Here is a 21,851-nt window from a genome sequence, read left to right as displayed (position 1 = left end):
AATGTGGGGAGTTTTTTAAGAGAAAATTGACTCTTAGGGAGTCCATCGTGACTTAAAACTGTTGGCTTCACAAAGATGTGTTAAAACCCCCAACACCCTCAGAGCACAGAATTTAGCACGGTGTAGCATTGCACTTCTCCCCCATCATAAAAAAAAACCCAGCATATTCATACACAACACAAAACTAATCTTGGCTGTGTATTTATTAGAAACATAATTTGTGTCAAATCAGAACTTACCTTGAAAAAGGCCCACACAGTATGCCACAATTCAAACAATAATGTCATTTGATTACCAGCTCTAGTAAAAGTCAAGTAAATGCACAGTTTTTCTCAAAATTGCTTATTCAGAGGCAAATTTTGAGACTGAAAAGCTCAGAGGAATGTGGGTGCAATTTTGGGTGCATTCTTCTAAAGCAGCTTTGATGAAGACTTATCCAACCATCCTGCAGTATTTGAAGACTGTCTTCTTTACTGGTTTGATAGTGATCTTCCAGCACCAGGTGCAGAATGAGATTGAAAAGTATGCCTGTAATCTCTTGAGTGCCATTTTATCCTGCCACATAAACTGGGTAAATGAGAGCCCATGGTGCTTTGGTGCAAATGCCATATGATTCAAGAATTCATGGCCTTTCTGGCCAAAGACTCAAAACATACAATAAAGGAAAATAATGGTGTTTTTTTTTTCTTCAGAACATGTTCAATTAAATGTGGATTTGCAAATGCTATCACGCTGTACAGAGCAATGCACAGACAGGGTTCAGCAGCTGCTCCCCCGTTGCTCAGTGCAGATAACATTAGATTTCACAGATGTGGCAGCTCCTATCATTTTCTATCCAATTTTGGGGGAGGAGACAGAAGATAGTGGCAAGCAATATTTTATCTATGTCACTTTCTGGCAAACTTCTCAGAAACACCATAGAAATGGTGTTAACCCAAGCCAACTCTAAAACTCAGCTGAGAGGAAACATAACACCCAAAGAACCTCTTGGGGAGAGGTAAGTAAAGCTCTGTGGGTATGTCTTCTGAAGATGAAGAATAAGCTACTACAAGTTTGTAAACTATGTCATTGCTTAAAAAATTAGTTTTAAGGCTTTGGAAATGTGAAAACTCTACCCCTTCTTAAAACAAGAGGTGTACTGGGTGGTTAAGGTAAACATGATAATTAAAAGGAGTAAGAGAAGTTTGCAATGTTTTTGTAATCACTCCCTAGTCATCATTAGGCTTTCCTGACTAATGTAGTTAAAAGTCATGAGCATGTAGCATGGAATTGATGTTATCGTACACACCATAGTATAAAACACCTTTGAAAATAAAGACCTAGTACAATATGTTCCCAATACACCTCCTGCAAAGACTTTGGAAACATGTATATGACAGGCTGCTCCATTTGTAAAGTTGCTGCTACTAAAGATGATAATTGTTCCTCAAGATTCCTCCACAGCTGTGGCAAATGCCTCAGGGCCACCTGAGCCACCCCCATACATCACCTAGGTAATGCTAAGGACACAGTCTGCTAGCAAGGACAAATCCAAGGTGTACTACCTCAAGGAGCTCCTGAGGACAGTAGCTTTGAAACACAAGCCACAGTTCCTTCACAATGTGGTTTTCATCTTGAAGGTTATCTGAATAACCTTATTTTTTCTTTATCATTTCCCACCAAGCTTGGAGAAGTCAGAGCATACAAGGTCACTGGCTTTCCCTGATCTTGAAGCTACAGGCAGGCCTTGCCAGACAGAGAACAGTGTTTGGCAAAAGTTCTCCTTATCCTTTCTCAGAGTCCATCTTTAATTAAAAAATTTGCATAGTGCTGTTGGAAGGAGCTTTTAATTTGATGAGGCTCTGCAACACATCACTTTGCACTGAACTCTGCTGCGGCAGTTGTTCCTGGGAACCACTATAGACAAATAAACTGCAAAAATATATACTTGACAGAAAACTGTAAAGTTAAAATAAGTTTTTAAAATGTCGCTTATGTGCTGGGTAAGGGATTTTCTGCTTTCATTGACTGTTTCTTTTTCTGAGGTGGAGATACTTAGCTACTAGGGCATATGTTGGGGCTTTAGTACAAAGTGAATAATGAGCCAACTGTGTTTGAAAGCTGATAAGCTCCACACAGCACTCTACTTCCAACCTACCTAATGCCTAAGTATGTAAACACTCCTGATGAAGCCTCTGAGAATCTTGTATGTCTAGTGCTAAATAAGTATCTAGTCTTAATTAAGTAGGACTCAGCTGGGTAGCAGAAAATTAACTGATTTAGAAGATTTTGGAAATTTCAGGTGATTTCTTTACCATTTTTTTGGCACTTGGCTCTTTGTGTTAAGGAATAATTAAGCTTGCAGCTAAGAAGAGATATGTTTATTTGCAATCCAAAGCGATTCCTGAGGATGTCTTTGTTAAGACAGAATTAACTGCAATTAATTGCAAACAGTATTGGAAAGTTCCCATCAAAAATAATTTTCCCAGAACATTCTCTCACCCTGAAACATTTTCTAACTAACATTAGAAACATTATTACTAACATTTTCTTCATCCCTCAGAACTTATCAAGCAAGACATTTTTAGGAGTACCTCACACTGGAAAACTGTAAACTGGAGATTTTAAGCATATAGGGAAGCTGAATAAACCATCACTTTGTTCTTCACTCTCGGGTGACAGGCAGTGCGTGTTTTTTGGAACTCAGAAAAAGTTTGAAACTGCAGTAGTTTGAAACCTTCCCAATCAGTTCAATCACTCAAAAAGTGGTGTCAACTACCTTCCTCTTAATTTCTCATCCTTATTCACCATAGAAAGTATTTCACTGGTCCTACTTGGAAATTTTTTTCTAGCTTAAAAAACCTGAAAACTTATTTTTCTCTTTCAGTAAAGCTGTCTCATTGAGAATCAATACTAATATCAGAAAAGAAGCTCATGATTATTGTGGACAAGGAAACGCAGATGTAAATAGTCATGCAGTTTCCCAACAGCCTACCTCCCTCTTAGGATTCTCCTTTATCGTCCTGAATTAGACCACGTGTTTCCATTTACAGAGAGGAAACATCTCCGGATTCCAGGTCAATCTCTACAAATCTATAGACGAAAAGTTTCTCTTTCCAGGCTTTGCAGCGCTTGGCACTATCACTGCCACTGGGTTTCCCCACCCCCTTCATCTTCGCCTCCCATCGGATCTCTCCCGCAGGCTGGAAATCAAGCGGGATCACAGTTAGTTTGTCTGAAACGATCGCAGAGCCCCCGGCAAGGCGGCTGCGGACCCTGACCAGCTCTTCGACGTTACTTATGTTCTGCTGTCGCTACTTGCCACAAAGGGCCAGCTGGAGCTAAGGTCGGGGGCGACGCACATCCCAGTAGCAGCTGCAGAGGGAGCCTGGCCAAGGCTTTCCTGGCTATACAGTTCCTTCGAAATTTCTGTTCAAAAGTAACCGAGGGACCGATAATGTACTTCTCCCGGCCCTCTTCCCCACGCGAGGCCGCTGAGGGGGTGGAAGGGGCACTGTTGCCCCCGCCCGCCGCCCCGGGACCTACCGGGGCGGCTCCCCCGGGGCTCTCCGCCGCGGGTCCCTCCCTCCGGCCCTGACGGAGAGGCTGGGGACAAACAGCCCCGCCACCGCCCCCGGGTGCTGTGCTGAGCCGTGCCGGGGGAAGGGGCTGCCGGGGCGGGGGCGTGCAGGGGGTGTGGGGAGGGGGGCACCGCCGTGCAGCTACATCAGCCGCTGCCTGCCCACGGCCGGGGCTTACTAGTGAGCCGCCCAACAGCTCTCACGCGGCGGTGGTGACTGGGGGACGCCGAGGAGGAGCCGTCTGCGCGGCCCAGCGGCGGCGGGCGGGCCGGACGCACCGACCGAGCAGCCGCGGCGGCCCGGGGAGGGGAGACCGGCAGCCCAGCCCGCACCGGCAGCGCCATGGCCACCAAGGTGAGCAGCCCCCAGTGCGGCCCTGGGGGGGGGGGGTCGTGAGGCGGCTCCGGGGCGCCCTCTGCGCCGAGCAGGCCCCGCGGAGGGGCGCGGCGGGTGGGAGGCCCCGCGGGGGGCTTGGCTGCGTTTCGGGGGTCGGGGGAAAGAGTCCCCTCCCCGGGGCCTGCCCTCGCCGCCGGCCGTGCTCGGGAGGGAGGGGAGGAGGGGGGCCGCCCGCTCCGCCGCGCCGCTCTCGGGCCTCGCCGCCGCTGCCCGGCCCCTCCGAGCGGCGCGGAGGTTTCGCCGGGCAGGGCAAAGTTGTTTTCTGCTGTATTTCCAGCTCGCCGGCTCGCCCGGAGCGATTGCAGGGCCGAACAAACCCGCGGAGGCCGAGGGGCTGCCGCTTCTCCAGCTCGGGCGCCCCTGCCCCGCTTCCACCGTGCCCTGCGAATCGGTGCTGGCCGGCAGACCGCGGCGGTGGCGGGGAAAGGCCTGGGCCGCTGGCGGCTTGGGTGTCCCGGCTGCTCCGCGGGGCTGGGGACGGGGCGTCCCGGCTGCCTCGCACCCTCCCGGCACAGCCGCCGGCCTCCCCGTCTCGTCAGGACAGCTGATGCAGACCCCCTCGAGTGACGTCCAGGGAATAGGTGTCTCGGGGGAGCCCGGAGCCCGTAGAGTGTGACCTGTTGTTAATAGGGTCCGAAGTGAAATACTTCGTATTAGCAGGAAGTGAAATTATTTTGTGCAGTTCTTCAACATCTCCTGTTAATGCAACAGTCAAAAGTAGTCTATCCTATCTGAAACCAGTCTCTTTCTAAATTAACAATGTCTATTGACTATATTTGTTGGTGAAAGCATCTCTGCTTGTGTAGGTGTGAGTTGACATCCACCAGTAAATGTCATCTGTAAGTTATCTAAATGTGGCAGAAGCCTTTTTTTGGTATTTGAAGTAATACTTTGAGTCACCTGATCCCCCAAACTTGGCCAGCAGTTAAAAAACTTCCTTTGACTGAGGCAGTTTTCATACAGTACACTATTTGTGTTGCTCTTCACGGTACTGGAGAAATTCTGTATCTTGAATATGCTATATTTAATGGATAAGTAGTTGTCTCTGTGACCTTGTTCGTTGATGGCTACTCATGTTGTAAACCTTTTCAGAAACACAGTGAAATTTGGTTTAGGCTTTAAAATCATTTAAGCAGTTTAAGAAGTGTAGTGAAATCCATGCTCTGATGAGGTTTTAGATTGTTGTTGATGGACTTGGTAGTTTCCACTGATGTATGGGATGTGTGTATGAATATGTAATTGATCTTAACTATGATAGGTAGCAAGAAAATGACAATTACTTCTCTGTGTGTGCGTACTACAGTGCTTGCAGTATGCTAAGCAGGCACCTTATTGAAACAGTTTACTACTTCTCTTCTCACTTTGAGGTGCAGTATCCTCTCTGGATCCTACATTCCATGCCAAACAGTTTTATTAATATATTTGGAAACTTTTACTTCGCTTTTCCTGAAATATTTTTTGGGGGGACATTATGGGCTCTGACTGATTGGCGTGTAATCGTGAACTTCCTAACCAGGACTGGCTTGAAAACCGGCGGCACAAGTTTTTTCATTCTATGCACTTACTTTGAAAGTCAGAATTGGGAAGTGATATTTTCCCAATTAGAAAATACATGTTAGAACTGGGACATGATAATTTCTTGTTATTTTGATGTGCTGGTAACTGAGAATAGTACTGGAGAGAAGCTTACTTTCTTTTCTGTGAGCTTCGCACAGGAGATGATAGCTACCTCTCTGCAAATTGTAAGCAAACTTCTCAGCACCTGCTTGCACTTCTTCCAAAAGAGCCTGTTTTTAAGCGAGTTATGCAAAGTATGTTTGTATTCTGTGTGGAAACATTAGGAAAGCTAGACTATAATTCACACCTGTAGTGTGAATTTCTCAAACGTCCATGGTGTCAAGTCCTGTAGCTGGTAGGGGTGGCTGACAGTCAGGCCTGGCCTGTGCTGCACGGCCTATTGGCGCTTCCTGAATTGATTCCTGTTTAAGCTAGAATAGAATATACTTTCCAAGGAGGGCTGGGGCGAAATGCAGTTTTTTTATTTGAATTCTTTCAGCTATGGAAAATCCAGTCAGTCTTTTTTTTTTTTTAAAAAAAAATAATCCATAAACTCTCTTCACGTTGATGCTTCTTTATTTTGAATCTAAATTGGCCGGGTTCTGTTTCCAGTTTATCCATTTGTCTGTAAGCCTTGCAAATGTGTGTATCGAAGTGTTAAGTTTCCAGTGGGTGGGGGGAAATGGGGATTTCTTCATCAGCCAGCTTGTAAACTTTGGCCCATTTACTTGCCTCCCAATTTGATAAACCACAGCAATTAAGTTCCTAGGCTTTTCCAATGTGAAGATGTGGTCTACATTCATGTAATCTGTTGTCTCTTCAATGTGCCATTTAATGTCACTAGATTTCCCACTGAAATAATAAAAGGTTTTAGGGGAAAGGATGTCTGTTTTCATGCAAAAAGGCCTTTAGCACTGGCAGCTTTGTAGGGAGCCTTTCATGTAAGGGGTTGGGGTAGCTGTAGGCACCAAGTACTCTGAAGGCTGCGTAAGCTGTGTTTTACACTGTGAGCTGAGCTATCAGTCACCACTGCTCCTCCTTCTTCCTTGCTTCTTACTCTGTGCTGTCTGTGTGTCTCAGGAGCTGACTCCAACACTTGTCAGCCCTATCTTTGAGGTACAGTAAGTTGCTGAAACAGCAAAAAAAAATAACTGAACAGAAACAGTGGGGCCGTTTTCTCCAGTTCTGGGGAGATACAATAGCTGAAAACCTGATGCGAAAGGTTGGTGGGGTGGTGAAGTGGAAAGGGAGAGGCTTTCAGGGTGAAGGATAGAAATATAAATGGGAAATGGAGAATCTGAGACTTCTGGTGGCAATTCTTTGGTTGGCTAGATCCTTACTGTAATTTGGCAGTGGATTTTGTGATTCCCTAAAGGCTTGTTCAAGGTCACATGCTCTAAAAACTGAGGCAAGTGCAAAACCAAATCACTATATAAAAAAAAAGGCATTGTTTAGATGTTGTTAACTTCCAGAGTTTTATTGTACTTTAACCGAACCTGACTTCAGAGGTGGGCAATTTCATACCTGTTTTTAAGAGCTGATGCATTAAGCCAAATACTTTATTTTGGAAGCTTCCTTCAGAAACAGACTTGAGCTTACTAATTCCTTATTTTTAACTGTGCACTACAGAAGAAGTCAGAAAATGCCTGAGCCTAAAAATAAAAAGCTTAAAAATTTTTCAACCCTTGGTCAGAAATAAAATGCAACATTGTGAATGTGTCTTGATAGTTACTTGCAAAAGCCACAAGTGAGATTCACGTTCTTCTATTTGTTCCTTCTTGACTTCCTTGGCTGCCTTCTTTCTCCTCTAGAGTCTCCCAGTCCCAGCTTTGCTCATGACCTTTCTTTTGTTTTTGAGTTTCATTGAATGGGGAGAGCTGGAAATGTCAGGAAGTTATATGCTGGCCTTTAAATAACATGCACCCTACCTCAGTCTATTTTTAGAGCTATTTATTATTTTAGAAGGTAGGCAAGTCCTTTTCTTGAAAAAGCTGATGCTTTTCCATTTGTGAAATCCTAGTTTAAGAAGGATGTGATGATGGTATGAGAAGTTGGTAGGTTACACTCACCCTGATGGTCAAGGTGGTTCTTTTGGGACCTGTACTGCTAATGTGAGGTGAGGGTTTTAATTTAAAAGCTGAGGTTGAAACTAGAAGCTGATGAACTCTGATTTATAGGAGTGACACTGTGGAAGTCGGTGATGTTACTTTCACAAGCTAGGTATTTTTCAAGGCAAGTATTGATAAGCTTCATGAGGTTAGGCTCCTCTTAGTGACAATAGCAACAGTTTTTAACCTTAGAGGCACTTGTATCCCACCATAATGTTTTTGATTGTTTGATGATGCATCTGCTTTCAGAACTCATTTGTCTCATTCTGTTTGTAGGATGGAGCCCTTTTTGGTGGGAAGTTGTCTTTTGAGATGAAAGCTTAGGCTGAATGTTCTGTTCTTAAAAGAAGTTGTTGTGAGGGAAGATCATGATTTATATAGGAAAATTCCAGGTAGGGAAAAAATAAGAACACAGTCGACTTTAAATAAAGATTATTTTTTTTAAGGGTTTATCCTTCCTTTCAACTTTCTTTTAGATTCACTATTGCTTTTACTGGCATAAGGCTCCCCCAAAGAAATCTCACACTTTGATTGTGCGGTCACAATGCTGTTTGTTTGCATTAGGAATCAGGCAGAAACAATTCTTTGTTCTGAATTGCAGCTGGGAAGTAAAGCATTCCTCTGTGCTAAGCCCTCCAAAACTGCAGTCTGCTCCAAAAACCCAACTGCACTCTGAAAGTTTGTCTTCTGTATTGTAACTTTGTCAATAGACTTCTTTAGGAAATCACATTTCAAGGGAATATTTGGTTCATAAATCTCAATACATCTCTGAGTTGGGATGAAGTTTTACTCTGAAAATCAGTTCATAGTCCACTTAGTAGTTTCCACTACTTAAATTTATCAAAGCAAGATGTAATGCAGAGAATGAGATCATGGATGGTTTATGTATATATAGGGTGCAATAGGACAAAACTAATGAGGTGAGATATTAACTTTGATTTTCATTATCTTAATCATATGAAGATTTTTTTTTGTTTGGGTTTTTTTTTAAGGTATTGTTACATATATATGAAAATATTTCCTGGGACTTCTTGGATTATTTTGGTTCAGTGTTTTGTTGTTGGTTTTTTTTGAGAGGCAATAAGATGACTAGAGCAGGTGAAAATGTTTGGTAATGCAAATTTACCAGAATCTTGACCTACTGATGGAGTGAGATGCTAAGCATGAGAACTGTTGCAGTCTTACTTTATCAAGATAGAGATTTTCTATTCTGTTGTCTTTCTCTGACCTTATGATCTTCCAAAAGTTCAGTGCTAAGTAGGGTACCTTATACCCCATCCATTTCTCATGCAAGGCTTCTTGCTTGCCAGCCTGTTTCTCTGCTAGGAAGCTGGAGAGCTGATGAGATTCTGTATGATGCTGTGTTTCAGTAATGATTCCTCTGACTCAGTTTTTCAGAGTTATTTTAAGCACCTGGACATTGAGTCATCAGAGACTCATTACTAGAGTGATCATTTAAAAACATGATTACAGTAGCTAAAGAGAAGGAAGTCTGGTATTAGATGTCATAATCTTCATCTGGTTTATAGACTAAGTGATTAAAGTTTTCGGTCTTGTAGAATTTTTCCATATATTGGTATTATTTCAGCAAGAATTCTTTACTGGTAACTGTGGCTTTGTAAAAAAAAAAAAAGTTTATTTTACTCCATTCCTTCAAATTTTTCCTCTGTGAGTTGTCTCCCTCTTCTAGAACCTCTGATTTTCAGGTCTTGAAAAAGCTCCTGAAATATTGAATATCCACACATTCTTCTGCATACAAAAACCTCTTTTGATAATAAACTCTGAAATTTTCTAGGTGTCCTAGAGATTACAAAGGGAAAATTACATGAGAGCTTTGCTGTTTTGGATATATGGGTTCCCTCCTGTATTAAATGTACAAGCAATTGCAACATTGCCGGTGCTGGAAACAGTCTTTCAAATCGTTACAAAAGCAGGTAATAGAGACTTTGAAACAGTGGGGGTGATTTGTTTCAACCAGCACTGCAGTAGGACAGATCAGCATTTAGATATGTGGAATTACTTGAAGTAAATAGCTATTGGCGGTGTTCAGCATTTAAAGCTAAACCCCTTCTATTTCAAAGCATGTTTCACAATTACAAGGTCATTCAAATTCACTTCAAGCTTTGGGGGTGGGGGGGTGGCAAAAATCTGAGTGTGTGCTTTTACTTTCTTCAGCTGTGTTTGTGCTTTCTCAGCTATTTGATTGGAAAGGAGCTTCTCAAGTAACACAAAGTTCAAAAACCAAGGCAATCTTGCAGTAGTCCAGTAAGCAAAATGTAAGTGCTACTGAAAAGGGAAAAATATATGTATAATGCTTACTGGAAAATCTAATTTAACCTCTGAGCCTTAATTTTCTCTCCTAAGCAGTCTTTCTCTTTGAGCTTCATATGGGTAAGAAACCTCCATCCAAAAAAGAAAGGGGGTAATTAAGAACAGATGGATATAGCTTTGAGGGGTAGTCCTCTGTGGGACCCACAGTAAGAGAAGCGCATGAGGGACAACACTTCTTGTAGGGAGCTTCCTTTCCGTGGGCAGATCCAGCTGTTGTGTTGTTGTGAGGAGACATTCAGGACATGGCATAGTATGAAAGGCACGTGAGTCGTCCTCAGCACTGCTAACAAGGGGATGTATGCTCATAGTAAGCCTGCTGGGTAGAGTCAAACCAGTGACTCTGTGCTTGTGAACAGTATTTTTATGTTGGTAGAAACTCTCATTTCCTCCTGCGTTTCAGAGCAGCCCTTCCTTCAGGGCCCTACCCCTTAAAGGAAACCACTGTACAGGTGGGGTTTTCAATGTGTAAAATGGGTGGTTGGAAGGAGGAGGGGGCAGTAGGAAGGTAGGCAGTGCAGCTTGGGGGAGATCCCTTGGGAATCCAAGCAAAACAGCTGCTTCTGGGGATGGGCAACCATGCCTGACCTGGGCTTTCTGCAAGAGGGACTTGCCCAGGTGAAAATATTTAGTCCCACTCTTGTAAAAAGTGGGACTGGGGTACAACTGTTTGATGGGTGCTTTCTTATGACTTACCATTGTGTTATTGACTTCTGCTCTGAGTTGCCATCTGCTCCTCCTTGGCAAAGGAACTGTTGTGCTTTTATTTTGTGTATTCATATGGTATCTCTGTTTATACACAGTCGGCTTTGGACTCACTTTGCTTTTCCCAGCCTTCTGAGACTGCAGTTCTTGACGTTCAGAGCAAAAAATAAGTCGTCCTCTTGATTCTAGTTGAATTCAAGCAAAGTGTTTGTTTTCCTGTCTGATATAACAAAATGGCTAGATTTCAAGAGCAACTTTAAAAATTCTCTTGCTTTATACCAGTTCTTTTCTGTATGGGGAGTTTTCTGTTTCTTTGTCACAATTACATGGTCAGACTGCACAAGAAGGACAATTAATATAAGCTTATCACATTTATTGTTCCTGCTAGATCTGATTTAAATCCTGAGATTCCCAGGAGAGCCTACACAATTCACCTTCCTGCAGCAGTAGGGCCGTGACTGATGATGTGGTGCTCCATTTTGTCCTATAACTTCATCAGATTTGAGAATTAAGCTTACGTGTTTTATTTCCTCCACTGCATGAATTCTTTTTTGGGGCTTAAGGTTTAATTCAGTAATTGAATATTACAATAACATATGATAATCTAGAGTAATTAGTGCTTACTGAGTTACAGCACAGTTCTTTCAGCAGTACTGTAATTTTCTCCCTTAACACCCTTGTATTTGTCTTCTGAAAATGGTTGCTTATGGAATACAAAATTAAGCATCTTCCTTGCTGCATATAGCTAGACAATATTTTTGGAAGTGTTTATATGGTTATCAAATTGTAATTTTTATATCAACAGCTCTCTTGAGGTCTGTCAAGCTGCCAAATTTTACAGCAATTTGTAAGGAAGCAGTAGTTTAAACTTTTTCCTGAGTTCTTTGAACCTTTTGTTCACTATAAATGTTGTTGGTATAAGAAAAAATTTTGTGGTGTCCCAATTTTTAAATCAATTCCTAGATAATGGAAGATGGAGACTTGTTATGAGAGAAACTATAAATCTTGTATTACTTAATACAGTTCTGTTACTCATTCTATTTTTTTATATTTCTGTCCATGACAGTGGGTTTTTTTTCTTTAGAGAAGTTGGGTAGGGCAATACAGCAGTGTGCATGTTGCATTAAATTGCAGGTAACTAATATCCAGTTCAGGTGCTGGGTATTTTCTGGCTGGGTCTAATGACTGAGCTTTGCTTATCTGAGCTGCTCTTTACTGTGCTCAGATTGTCATTGCACAGGTCTTTTACACTGTGAACAGAAAAGCCAAGGTAGCTGTAGGCTTGGGTACATTAGAACCCATAAAAATGGGACTTTAGCCATTTTTAAAGTAAAGAAGCTTCATCTGATAAAATGTTAACACATTTCTGCTAATGTAATAGTTTCCTCACGTGTCTTCATAAAAGTAAACATAGAAATGGTTCTGTTACTTGGCTTTCATAAAGTAGTGCTTCTAAAAAGAACTAAGAGATCCCAAGATGTTAGTATATTGATGAGTGTTGGCTACCTAAGTAACAGAGAATTTAGCAGAATTCCATGTTGAGGCTCTTTTGCTGCCTTTTAGATGTCTTCCCAGCTGCTCACAGTTAGTTCCTATTGAACACTTGTTTTCCTGTTGACATTAACAGTGTTTGAGACTAAGTAGCACAACTATGCAGTTCTGTATTTTACAGGTCAAGTTGTATTTGAAGTAGCATCGTTTTAACATGCAGGTATTTTCCTCTTCTAGTTTGTTGTTTACTTCTAGACCAGCCTGTGCAGCTGATACATTGAAATGCACAACCTGTAATAAATAGTGTGGTGGATCTGAAAAGGCTTGAAGTTTTATTAGATAACTGTAGTGGAGCTTTGTTCCTCTCCAATTATTGGGATAATTACTAGTTTTTTTTCCTAAGCTCCACTCTCACAGAGGCAGCACTGTTGTGACTACAAGCTGTCGTAATGAATAGGTCACAGTCTGTCAATTTTTCTGGTGAATGCTGAAGGATTTTTTGGAAACCTTCACCTCTTACCAGCTTTGTTCTTTGAGGACAGGACTGGGAGGGTGCAATAGTGATAGCTCTAAAAGTTCAGGCAAACATGAGGGGACTTGGCATGGCAGACTTGTGAAACATGCAGTTAAATATTGGTTCAGCAAACAGTTGCCAGTGTTGTGGTTTGATTTCAGAGATACAGTAATGATTAATCTGTGCAGAGATTTTATTTGTGCTGGAGTTAAATGCATCCTGCCTAACATCTGTAACTACAAAGCCATGCTATACTTGCTCCAGTTGTATGTCCTGGTGTATCTCAAATTAATCTCGGATCGGAAATTTTTCAGTCCTGAAATAGGAAAAGAAAATTGGGGAAACTGGTCACTTGGAATAGTGCAGTAAAATGGTTCTGAAAAGGTCTTCTGATATCACTGGAGTTCCTCACTGTGCAGTATGTTGTTAATAACTGATAACTGGTTTATAAGTAATATTTTAAACAAGAAAAAAATCTCAGGTGCTTAACCCAGCTGAAAGCTCTGATGTGATTCACAGGAGTATCTGAGTCAGTATTTGGAAATATCTTTAAATCACATGGGTGTCCTGCATGGGTGTCCTGCATTGCTACTGAATTCCCCTTGCTTCTGTACTGCTTGGGTGCCTGGGCATTCTGCTGCTTGGTGTGACAGTGCCCGGTAAATACAGGTGTAAGAATACCACAAAAGATAACCAAGCGCTTCCTTGAATAGTGCGAGATGGTTCTTTTGAAAGTTTCTGAATGCTGCTTTTTCAAAGTACTGAGGTGCTTATAGATAATCTACAGACTTGAAAATTATTAAGCACTGTTGTAAACCTGGAAAAATTCAGACTTTCTCTTTGCTTTTTTTCATGCTCTGGGACAGTGGGTATATACCTCTCTGATTTGTAATGTGGACAGAAGCTATTTGGTTTAATACCTTAAGGTTTTAACATTATTTCATTCTAACAGCTTTAAGAAATCTTAGTCTTACAACCTTTTCAGTCCTCATGCTGCATCCATAACTTCTAGTCCTGGATGCTTGAGCTGAACAAGGGACCTCCTGGTGTATGGGAAGTCACTTGAATGAAAGTTCTTAGGGTGTGTACAGGTCAGGAGTGCTTTTTGGTTTGCTGTTGTGTGTGCTAATATTTTGCTTACAGGTAGACTGCTATAAAGAAGCTCATAGTCTGTAAATCAAAAATAAGATACACAACCAAAAATGAGCTGGACTAGCCTGAACAGAGTTCAGGCCAACCAAAAAGTCACTTTCAGTAAGACACTGAAGTCCTATGTGGTAGAATTGAAGAGCTAATCTGTCCTCACTGAGGAAAGCCTGAGTTGCTGGAGAGTCATTGTCTTTATTACTACAGAAGATGTTTCCAAGTCTCTCTAATGCTTGAAAACTTGCTCAGTCACATAATTTTCATCCAGAAATGGTTTCAAGGTAAGGTTATTATACCTTTATTCTAGCTGTAAAAGTACCGGTGGTTTAAGCCACATGCACATTGGTGGCAATTGAATATTTCATTAGTGTCTCTTAGCCTATAAACAAAACTTTGTGGATTTTTTCTTCTTTTCTTTGTGCTTTGTTAACCATTTTCTTGCAATATGAGGTAGGCCTTTTAATCCAGTAATTAAACACCTGCCTGAAGTATTGTAGGCATCTTCTGAGGCTGAAGAGGAGCTTTTTGTTCTGAGTTTGTCTGCAAGTATGTTTTATTAGCAGGAAGAAATGATGCAAGTCCTTATTTCTTAGCTTTTTATTTGTATTTAATTTGCTTCTAATGTTCTTATAGTCAGTGGTCTTCAAATGACTAGCTACAGGCTATTGAGCTTATTTTAAAGTTGAAAAATGGTTCAGAAGAAAGTGAGCCAGCAGATTGAGACACATTCTTAATGTGAATTTGTAGAGTCAAGTGAGGAGTATTGTGACCTCTCTTAGTCCAGAAGTGGAGTTCTTGATTGAACTTCTTGCATTAGTTTGTTTTAATTCTGATGTTGCTGAAAGCAAAGCATTTGGACTAAAAAAAGAAATGTAATGCTAAATAGAGGTTTATATTAAACAAGTTAATTTTTACTTACTGCTTAATGAAATCATAGTATTAAAACAATTTTGGAGGGATGGTTCCATTTCTTCAGGCTAGTAGGTTTTTTTTCCTAGGCAGATGTTGCTGAGCACATACCTGATCTAGCACCATACAAGTAATACACAGCTTCTCCATTTGCTTGGTATTAGTTAAACAGAAGTATTTTGCTCTTTTCTCCTTTTATAATAAATCTTTAGTCTAGAAACTGCTAGTTAAAGTGATAATGTATAATCTCTGGAATTCCTAAGGTAAGACTTTTGTCTGAGAGTTTGTAGGAGTTTGTCTGAGAAGGCACTGTCCCCCGCGTCCTCTTACACTGCATTTTCTTTGTTTGCCTCTTGTCTTGTAGGAGTGCCTGTGAGAGAAACACGTGTAGAGATTTCTTTGCTGTAGGCAAGACAGAAGGTAGCTGCCTTTCAGGCTGAGAGGCAGAGGCACTTGAAGAGCTGCTTGATATTTCTGCACAGACTATTGAAATGTACACTTGGCATAGCACTCTGGTACAGTTGTGGTAGCGGGACTGAAACGAAGGGCAGTTTTTGTCAAACCATAGCCCCAAATATCACAGCTGCTGCAGTGGAAAATCTCTTCAGTCTTGGAGTGCTTACTGGCTTTTTTGGATGAGCTTGGGTTTCAGGACAGAGGGTGGCAGAAAGGTTAGATCTACTCCAACAATAGCCGCTCGTGGAAGAAATGTGACGTCCTTATGTTCTGAGATGGGGGGCTCCTGCCTATGTTTCTGAAGCACTTGCTGTTTTTTCTGAGCTCTTTGGAGACAAGCTGTTTTAAACTTCTTGCAATACCTGTAGTAATATCCATGGTGGAACTTAGTATGTATTTTGGCTTGCTGAGAGTTTGTTTTTTTCAAAGATGCATTGATTAAAACACAGTGACTTAAGTAGTCTGTATATGGTGACATTGTTAAACTGTCATTCAGAGCCTTCCCCACCATGTCTCACTTCTATAGCTTCCTTGATGCAGTGGGGACAGCTAGGGGTTTAATGCTGACTTTCCAGCTGATGTTTTGCAGTTGTTCTAAGCAGTAAACTACCTCAAAACCAGTATTAGTAACCACAGGGCAAACTGCTATGAGAGATCAAACAGTACAGAACAAAAAATGCAAAAAGAATTGCAAGTTAATTGACTTTTATTTGCTACCTTTTAGATTAAATGCTTAAATTTGAACCATTCTTTTGGATGTAATCCAAAGATGCTGCCAATTTCTGTCATGATCTGTCTGCAGCTAGGCTTTTGTTCTTTCTGCTTCCTCATTTTGTCTAATCCTGGGATCCCACCCTGTATCCCAGGTATGCTGTTTCTATTTTCTTTTAGAACTGCCCTGTAGAACAAGTATTTTGTTTCTAAAACAAGTCTTGGTGGGAAAAGCAATTCCGGAGTGAGGGTGCGGGGTGGGAACAAACAACTAAAAGCATCCCAACACCTCCACCCCAACACCCCTCCAACCCCCCCCCCCCCCCCCCAGAAAAAAGCAACCACCTAAAACCTCCAAACCCACGTGTAAAAACTGTGTAGTAGACAATGAATAAAACAAAGTCAGGGAAGACAGAAATCCGTTTCACTGTTCTGTGCCTCCATATGTGAGCAACATACTGTTTATCGGGGTTTCACAAGCAGCTGGCTTCAGAGACTTAGTAGACTGTCCTGGTTCCAGCGAGGACAGAGCTCACTGTCCCAAGGAGCCGGCACAGGTGAGCGGGGCTGGCCAAGGGTGTTCCCACACCATGTGATGTCACACCCAAAAAGGGGCTGGGCAGGGAGCTCCAGGATGTCTGAGGCGGCGCAGTGTCTGATCAGTGTGGGGTCAGTCAATGGCTCTGTGTTACCTCTGTGTGTGAGTTCTGTCCTGAGTGCTGCTGCTGTTCCCTCCTCCCTGTGCTGACCCAGCAAGCTGCCCTTCGCCTGCCCAGCAGGTGCTTTTGTGTCCTCCCCATCCTGCCAGGGGATAAAGGGGGGAGTGAGGGGTGCCTGGTGCTCAGCTGTGCAATGGGGCTGACCCACAACATGGTGTATTTATTATGGGAATTTCATGCTGTGAACCTTTTATGGATACTTCCTTTGTACTATCTGCCACTGCCAGCTGTCCAAGAGAAGCAGTTGTGGTACAAGTTTCCTGAACTTTAACATGTGTCTGAAACAGACAAATCTGTGGCATGACACAAGAGTTCTTTCTAATACCATGAAGTCTTGTCTGCAGGGAAAGCATTTTCTAAGGTGTGACAAATTTTTGAGTGGCTTCTCCAGCTTTACTACTATAAAGCATACTTTCCTTGTAATGCAGCAGTTCTGCATCAGGAAATCCAGCATTACAAAACCATTTTCCTTCAGAAGAGTGAACTTAAACAAAAATCAGTAATCGCTCCACATGGGTTGTTTATTGTTCTAATCAATAAGTTTAGATGGGGAAGGTGTTATAAAAGCTTCTGTGAGTGTAACTGATGTGCGCTGGCTGTTAGTGTGTATGCTCATGGCTGGTGAGGAATGTACAGTGGTTTTCATTGTCCTACTTCATGAAAGCCATCCTGCTGCAGGTGAACTGTAGTGTTAGTGACAGGGACAGTGGTATCAAGTGTCACCTCAGCCATGGATGACACCCAGCTGTGCGGTGCAGTCAACACGCTGGAGGGAAGGGATGCCATCCAGAGGCACCTCAGGAGGTTTGAGAGGTGGGCCTTGCAAACCCCCTAAAGTTCGACAAGGTCAAGTGCAAGGTCCTGCGCATGGGTCAGGGTGATCTCAAGGAAACTACGGTCTGGGTGCAGAATGGATTGAGAAGAAAGACTTGGGGGTGCTGGTGGATGAGAAGCTCGACATGAGCTGGCAATGTGGGCTGTCACAGCCCAGAAATCTAACCATATCCTGGGCTGCATCTAAAGAACTGTGACCACCAGGAAGTGATTTTTGTCCCTCTTGTGAGACCCCCACCTGGAGTACTGTATCTAGCTCTTGGGCTCCCTACGTGGAGTTGTTGGAGTGAGTTCAGAGAAGTGCCACAAGAATGATCAGAGGACTTAAATACTTCTCTTACAAAGATGGGCAGAGAGAACTGCGTTTGTTCAGCATGGAGAGGGCTTCAGGAATACCTTACAGCAGCATTTCAGTACCTGAAGGGGGTTACAAGAAAAACTGGAGAAAGACCGTTTACAAGGGCATGTAGAGGTAGGACAAGGAGTGATGGCTTTAAACTGAAGGAGGGGAGATGTAGATTAGATATTAGGAAGAATTTCTTCCCTGTGAGGGTGGTGAGACCCTGGCACAGGCGCTGCCCAGAGGAGCTGTGACTGCCCCCACCCTTGCAGTGTCCAAGGCCAGGTTGGATGGAACTAGATGATCTTTAATGTGCCTCACAAACCAAACCATTCTGTGATTCTAATGTGGGCAGGTGTGTGCCTGTGCACATCAGGATTGTCAGACTTGGTGGTAAGTTCCTCTTCTATGCGAGCCTAGCATCTTCTGAGTGAAGTTCTTAGAAAAAGCAGAAAGATTATTCTTGGGAGGAATAGGCACTACTGTTGCTTGATCACCTTTTCAAAGATTCTAGGGGAAATACAGGAGAGCCGGGTCATCAGGATGTCTGTGGAGATCTTGGATACTCTTCTAGTAACTTAGGGTAGTGATAATATCCTTTGTTGGAATTTTATTTTAATTACTTTTGCTTGCCAGCTTCCTTCCCACTGAATTTATACGAAGAGCCTTGGCGTGCTGGCAGGTATAGTTGTGTAATCTTATGTCTGCTTGCAGAAATAAGTTGGCAAATGCTTTTGTTTGCTTTTTTTTCCTCTTGGTTTCTAATATTTTGGGCAGAAGGGGGAGGTCGTCAGCTCAGACAGAAATAAGTAATGGAGGAAAGATAAATCTGCTCCAGGTCTGCATAAGAATGATAATTTCATACTGGCTTTTAATGTGAAGAATGTTTTGTTTTAATATGCTTAGACACAATTACTGTTATCATTCTAAAAAAATAGTAGTAGCAATTGATTGAAAAGCTTAGAGGTTGGATCTCTAGAAGTTGAGAGGCTTCACACTGGAATAAGGCAGTAACTCTGTAAACTGGGAAACGACGGTCCAGATGTGTAACTACAACAGGGAGAACCAGCTCTAAAAGTGCTGCTCTAACACTGAAAGTTTCCACTTTCATTTCAGTTTTCTTATTACAATTTAAATGCCTATACCCATACTGTTGAAAAGTTAATTTTCCTTTAATAAGGAGGAATTCGTACCATTTTCCCCTGTCCTCAACTTTTACAGAAATTTGGTGGTACTTTCTCATTCCAGAGGAACAGCAATACATACAGGCCAGAGCTGCAGAGATGAGGGAGCCTTTCTGGCTTGGCATGCCATGTGCTGGGGTTCTGTGGAATCCATGCTGGCTTCTTCTCAGGAGAGGGAGCACCAACATCTGGATGTCTTACAAACTCCAGTGGTGCAGGGTGCTCCCTGCTGCTGCCTGAGGAAGGGGAGACAGTGGATTTACAGTGCAGTGGCCAGTCTGCTTTCTGGTCAGTGGAATCTGTTTAAACTTCTTTTTTGAACATTTTATCAAAGGATCTGGCAAAACAAGTTCAGACTCCAGAATTGGGGGTGTGGGGTGGGGGTGTGTGTGTGAGGAAGGGAATAAATGCAACCAGTAAAATAAACTAATTTTTATATAGCTAGTAGGTTCATTAGCAACTCTTACTTGTTTGGTGGATTTGCAGCATTCTGTCAATGAAGCAATTGCCTTTATTTCTTTAAGTAAATATTTGAATCTGATGTTCATTTTATGTATCATCAGAAGTAAATACGAAGCAAATAGTTATTGGAACAAGTCTTTTTTTTAAACCTGTGTTTTGAAGATTTGTCAGAGATTACAATTTTGTAAATTTTGAAAATCTTTATAAACTAAGACCTAATACCTGATGCCTGTATTGCAGTGTCCAAGAGCTAAAATCCTTTTCTGGTTAAATGCTTTCTCCTGCCTGTACCCACATGCTATTTTGCATAAGTAGCAAAGATCTAATTCCTAAGCTGTGACTACTACTTGGATGTAATATTTGTGGCCAGTAAGTAGGAAAAAGTTTATTGCAAAACCAAACCATTTCCTTCTTTTTTATAGTATTTTGGAACTGATTGTCAAAAATGTAAATACGGTTGGGCCCCCTATACCTCTGCTAGGGGGAGGATTTTACATTGTTAAAAACACACTTGCTCAATTGAGGGAAAACATTTAGTCACTTAGTTTCACCTACTTGGGCATTCCTTGTGTTTATGCTACTTTTCCCATTAAATCTCAGTGGTAGGAGGGAAGCTTTAAAGATTACTTGTCAGGAGTTCGTAGGGACTTAATTCCCAAACTAGGCAAATAAGTCCAGAAATGTATATGAAACTGGGAGAACCAGCAAAATAGTCTGGGGTGTGTATCTGAGATGCCAATATATGGATCAGGTTACAGATGTCCCTCAAATGCTTCGTACTCTGTAATAATCCATTTCTGTAGTATTTAGAATACCTCTTTTCAGCTGCTTAAATTGCAGGAAGGCAAAACATTACTGGGTTTCTTTTTATTTTTTCCTCTCTTCTACTTTTTTAACAACTCTTGAAACAGGAATCCAGAGCATGTGAATAAATAGAATTTAATAAATTCTATGCATCTATCTTGGTCTTTCCTGCCCTACAAGCTGAATACTTTGGTATTTTTCTGAGTAACTTTATTTTCTTGCTGCATCTGGAGAACCTAGTCTTTGTGTCTGTTCTCTTATGAGGCACAAATGTGTCTCAAGTGTTCTGTTGTGGTTCAGGATTAACTTTGTCAGCTGAACTACACATTTGTGGTTTTCTCCTCCAGTCTGTGTTTATTGTCACTGAAGTAAAGTATCTCTTGACCAGCTAGAAGTATTTACATGATAATTATGAAATTAAAATGTGGGAGTGTTCTTGTGACCTAATCTCTGTGATCCTGCTCTAGCAGGGGGTTGGACTAGATGATCTTTTGAGATCCCTTTCAACCCCTAAGATTCTGTGCGATTCTATGAGAGGGAAGTTGTGTGTTTTCTGGTTTTATGTCAGAAGAAGGGATATCTCGGTGGGGATCAGGCAAGGCTTGATGATGAATGTCTGTTCTATGGTATTTTTTTTTTCCTATCACATGACTTACTTTCAACAGAAATAATGATTTTACTGTCATCTTTATGGCAGAAACAATTAGAGCTTGAGGTTTTTTCTTTTTCCTGACCTCCAAGTACAGAAAGGACCTCATTGCTGTAAACAGTGTCTGACATTATTAGTAGCACCACTATAAAATTGTTTTTCTTTAATTTAGTTTTTTTTAATCTGCAGGAACAAAGTCTATTTCTCTATAAACTGGGGTCACTAAAGCGCATGTCTTACTGGTGAAGAGACTTAGCCTTGCATCTTTCCAGATGTGCTAGGGAAATTAGTCCTTTTCCTGAAACAAACTTTGTGTTGCTCTTAATTCTCTATGAGCTGGTTAAGTAAAGGCTATGATGTAATCTAGAGCTGATTTTTGGGGTTTTTTTAAATAAATTTAAACTTTATAGCAGGTGTATCAACCTCTGAGGCCTTTGTGTTACAATAATAAATCTTCATAACTTTCTTCCTAAAAATGACTTGTCTCCAGAACTTCAAGCTATTAAAGGCTGTTCCATGCCCACCCTACCCTGAATTGAGTTTACAGCTTCTTGCTTTAGTTATGCAAGAAAAGCTTTTTGTTACAGCTGTCAGTGCTGTCTGTTAGAACCTGTGCTTTTTCAGTCTGCCTTACCTGACCTGTAGTCTAGCTTTCCCATTGCTGCTCCTGGATAATTCAGCATTGGCATCAATCAGATAAGTAATGTATTCATTATCTCAGGGGCACCTGGCCAACATAACGACTTGAGGTGTCAATACTAAGTATTTTATGTTTTATAAGTTCTATTAGTATCATGAGTTTTCTTTCAGGGGAAAAGAAGCTTAGGTAAAAGATTTATTGCAGTAAGTTTAAAAGTTTATCTAATATGCCACTTTAAATGGAAACTGAAAACTTTGATTCGAGATCTTCCATTAAGAGTCAAAGCAGAAGATACATGTGGTTTCTCTCTGCATGCATGTCATCAGCTTGTGGAAAAT

At 41.7% G+C, this 21,851-nt stretch overlaps 1 protein-coding gene across 1 annotated transcript in view; it reads left to right on the top strand.

The window, feature by feature from the left end:
* The first annotated feature begins 3,864 nt into the window (after positions 1-3,864).
* Positions 3,865-21,851, top strand: part of SNX9 (sorting nexin 9) — a 61,837-nt gene continuing 43,850 nt past the window's right edge. The window contains exon 1 of the mRNA XM_084262554.1: positions 3,865-3,914. Within this exon, the coding sequence (XP_084118680.1) occupies positions 3,903-3,914 (12 nt within the window). The 5' untranslated portion in view covers positions 3,865-3,902. The remainder of the gene's footprint in view (positions 3,915-21,851) is intronic.

This window comes from Gallinula chloropus, assembly GCF_964237585.1.
Source record: "Gallinula chloropus genome assembly, chromosome: 3".
Lineage (NCBI taxonomy): Eukaryota > Metazoa > Chordata > Aves > Gruiformes > Rallidae > Gallinula > Gallinula chloropus.
The sequence above is the reverse complement of the archived record's forward strand: the minus strand, read 5'-3'. Positions and strand labels throughout refer to the sequence as shown.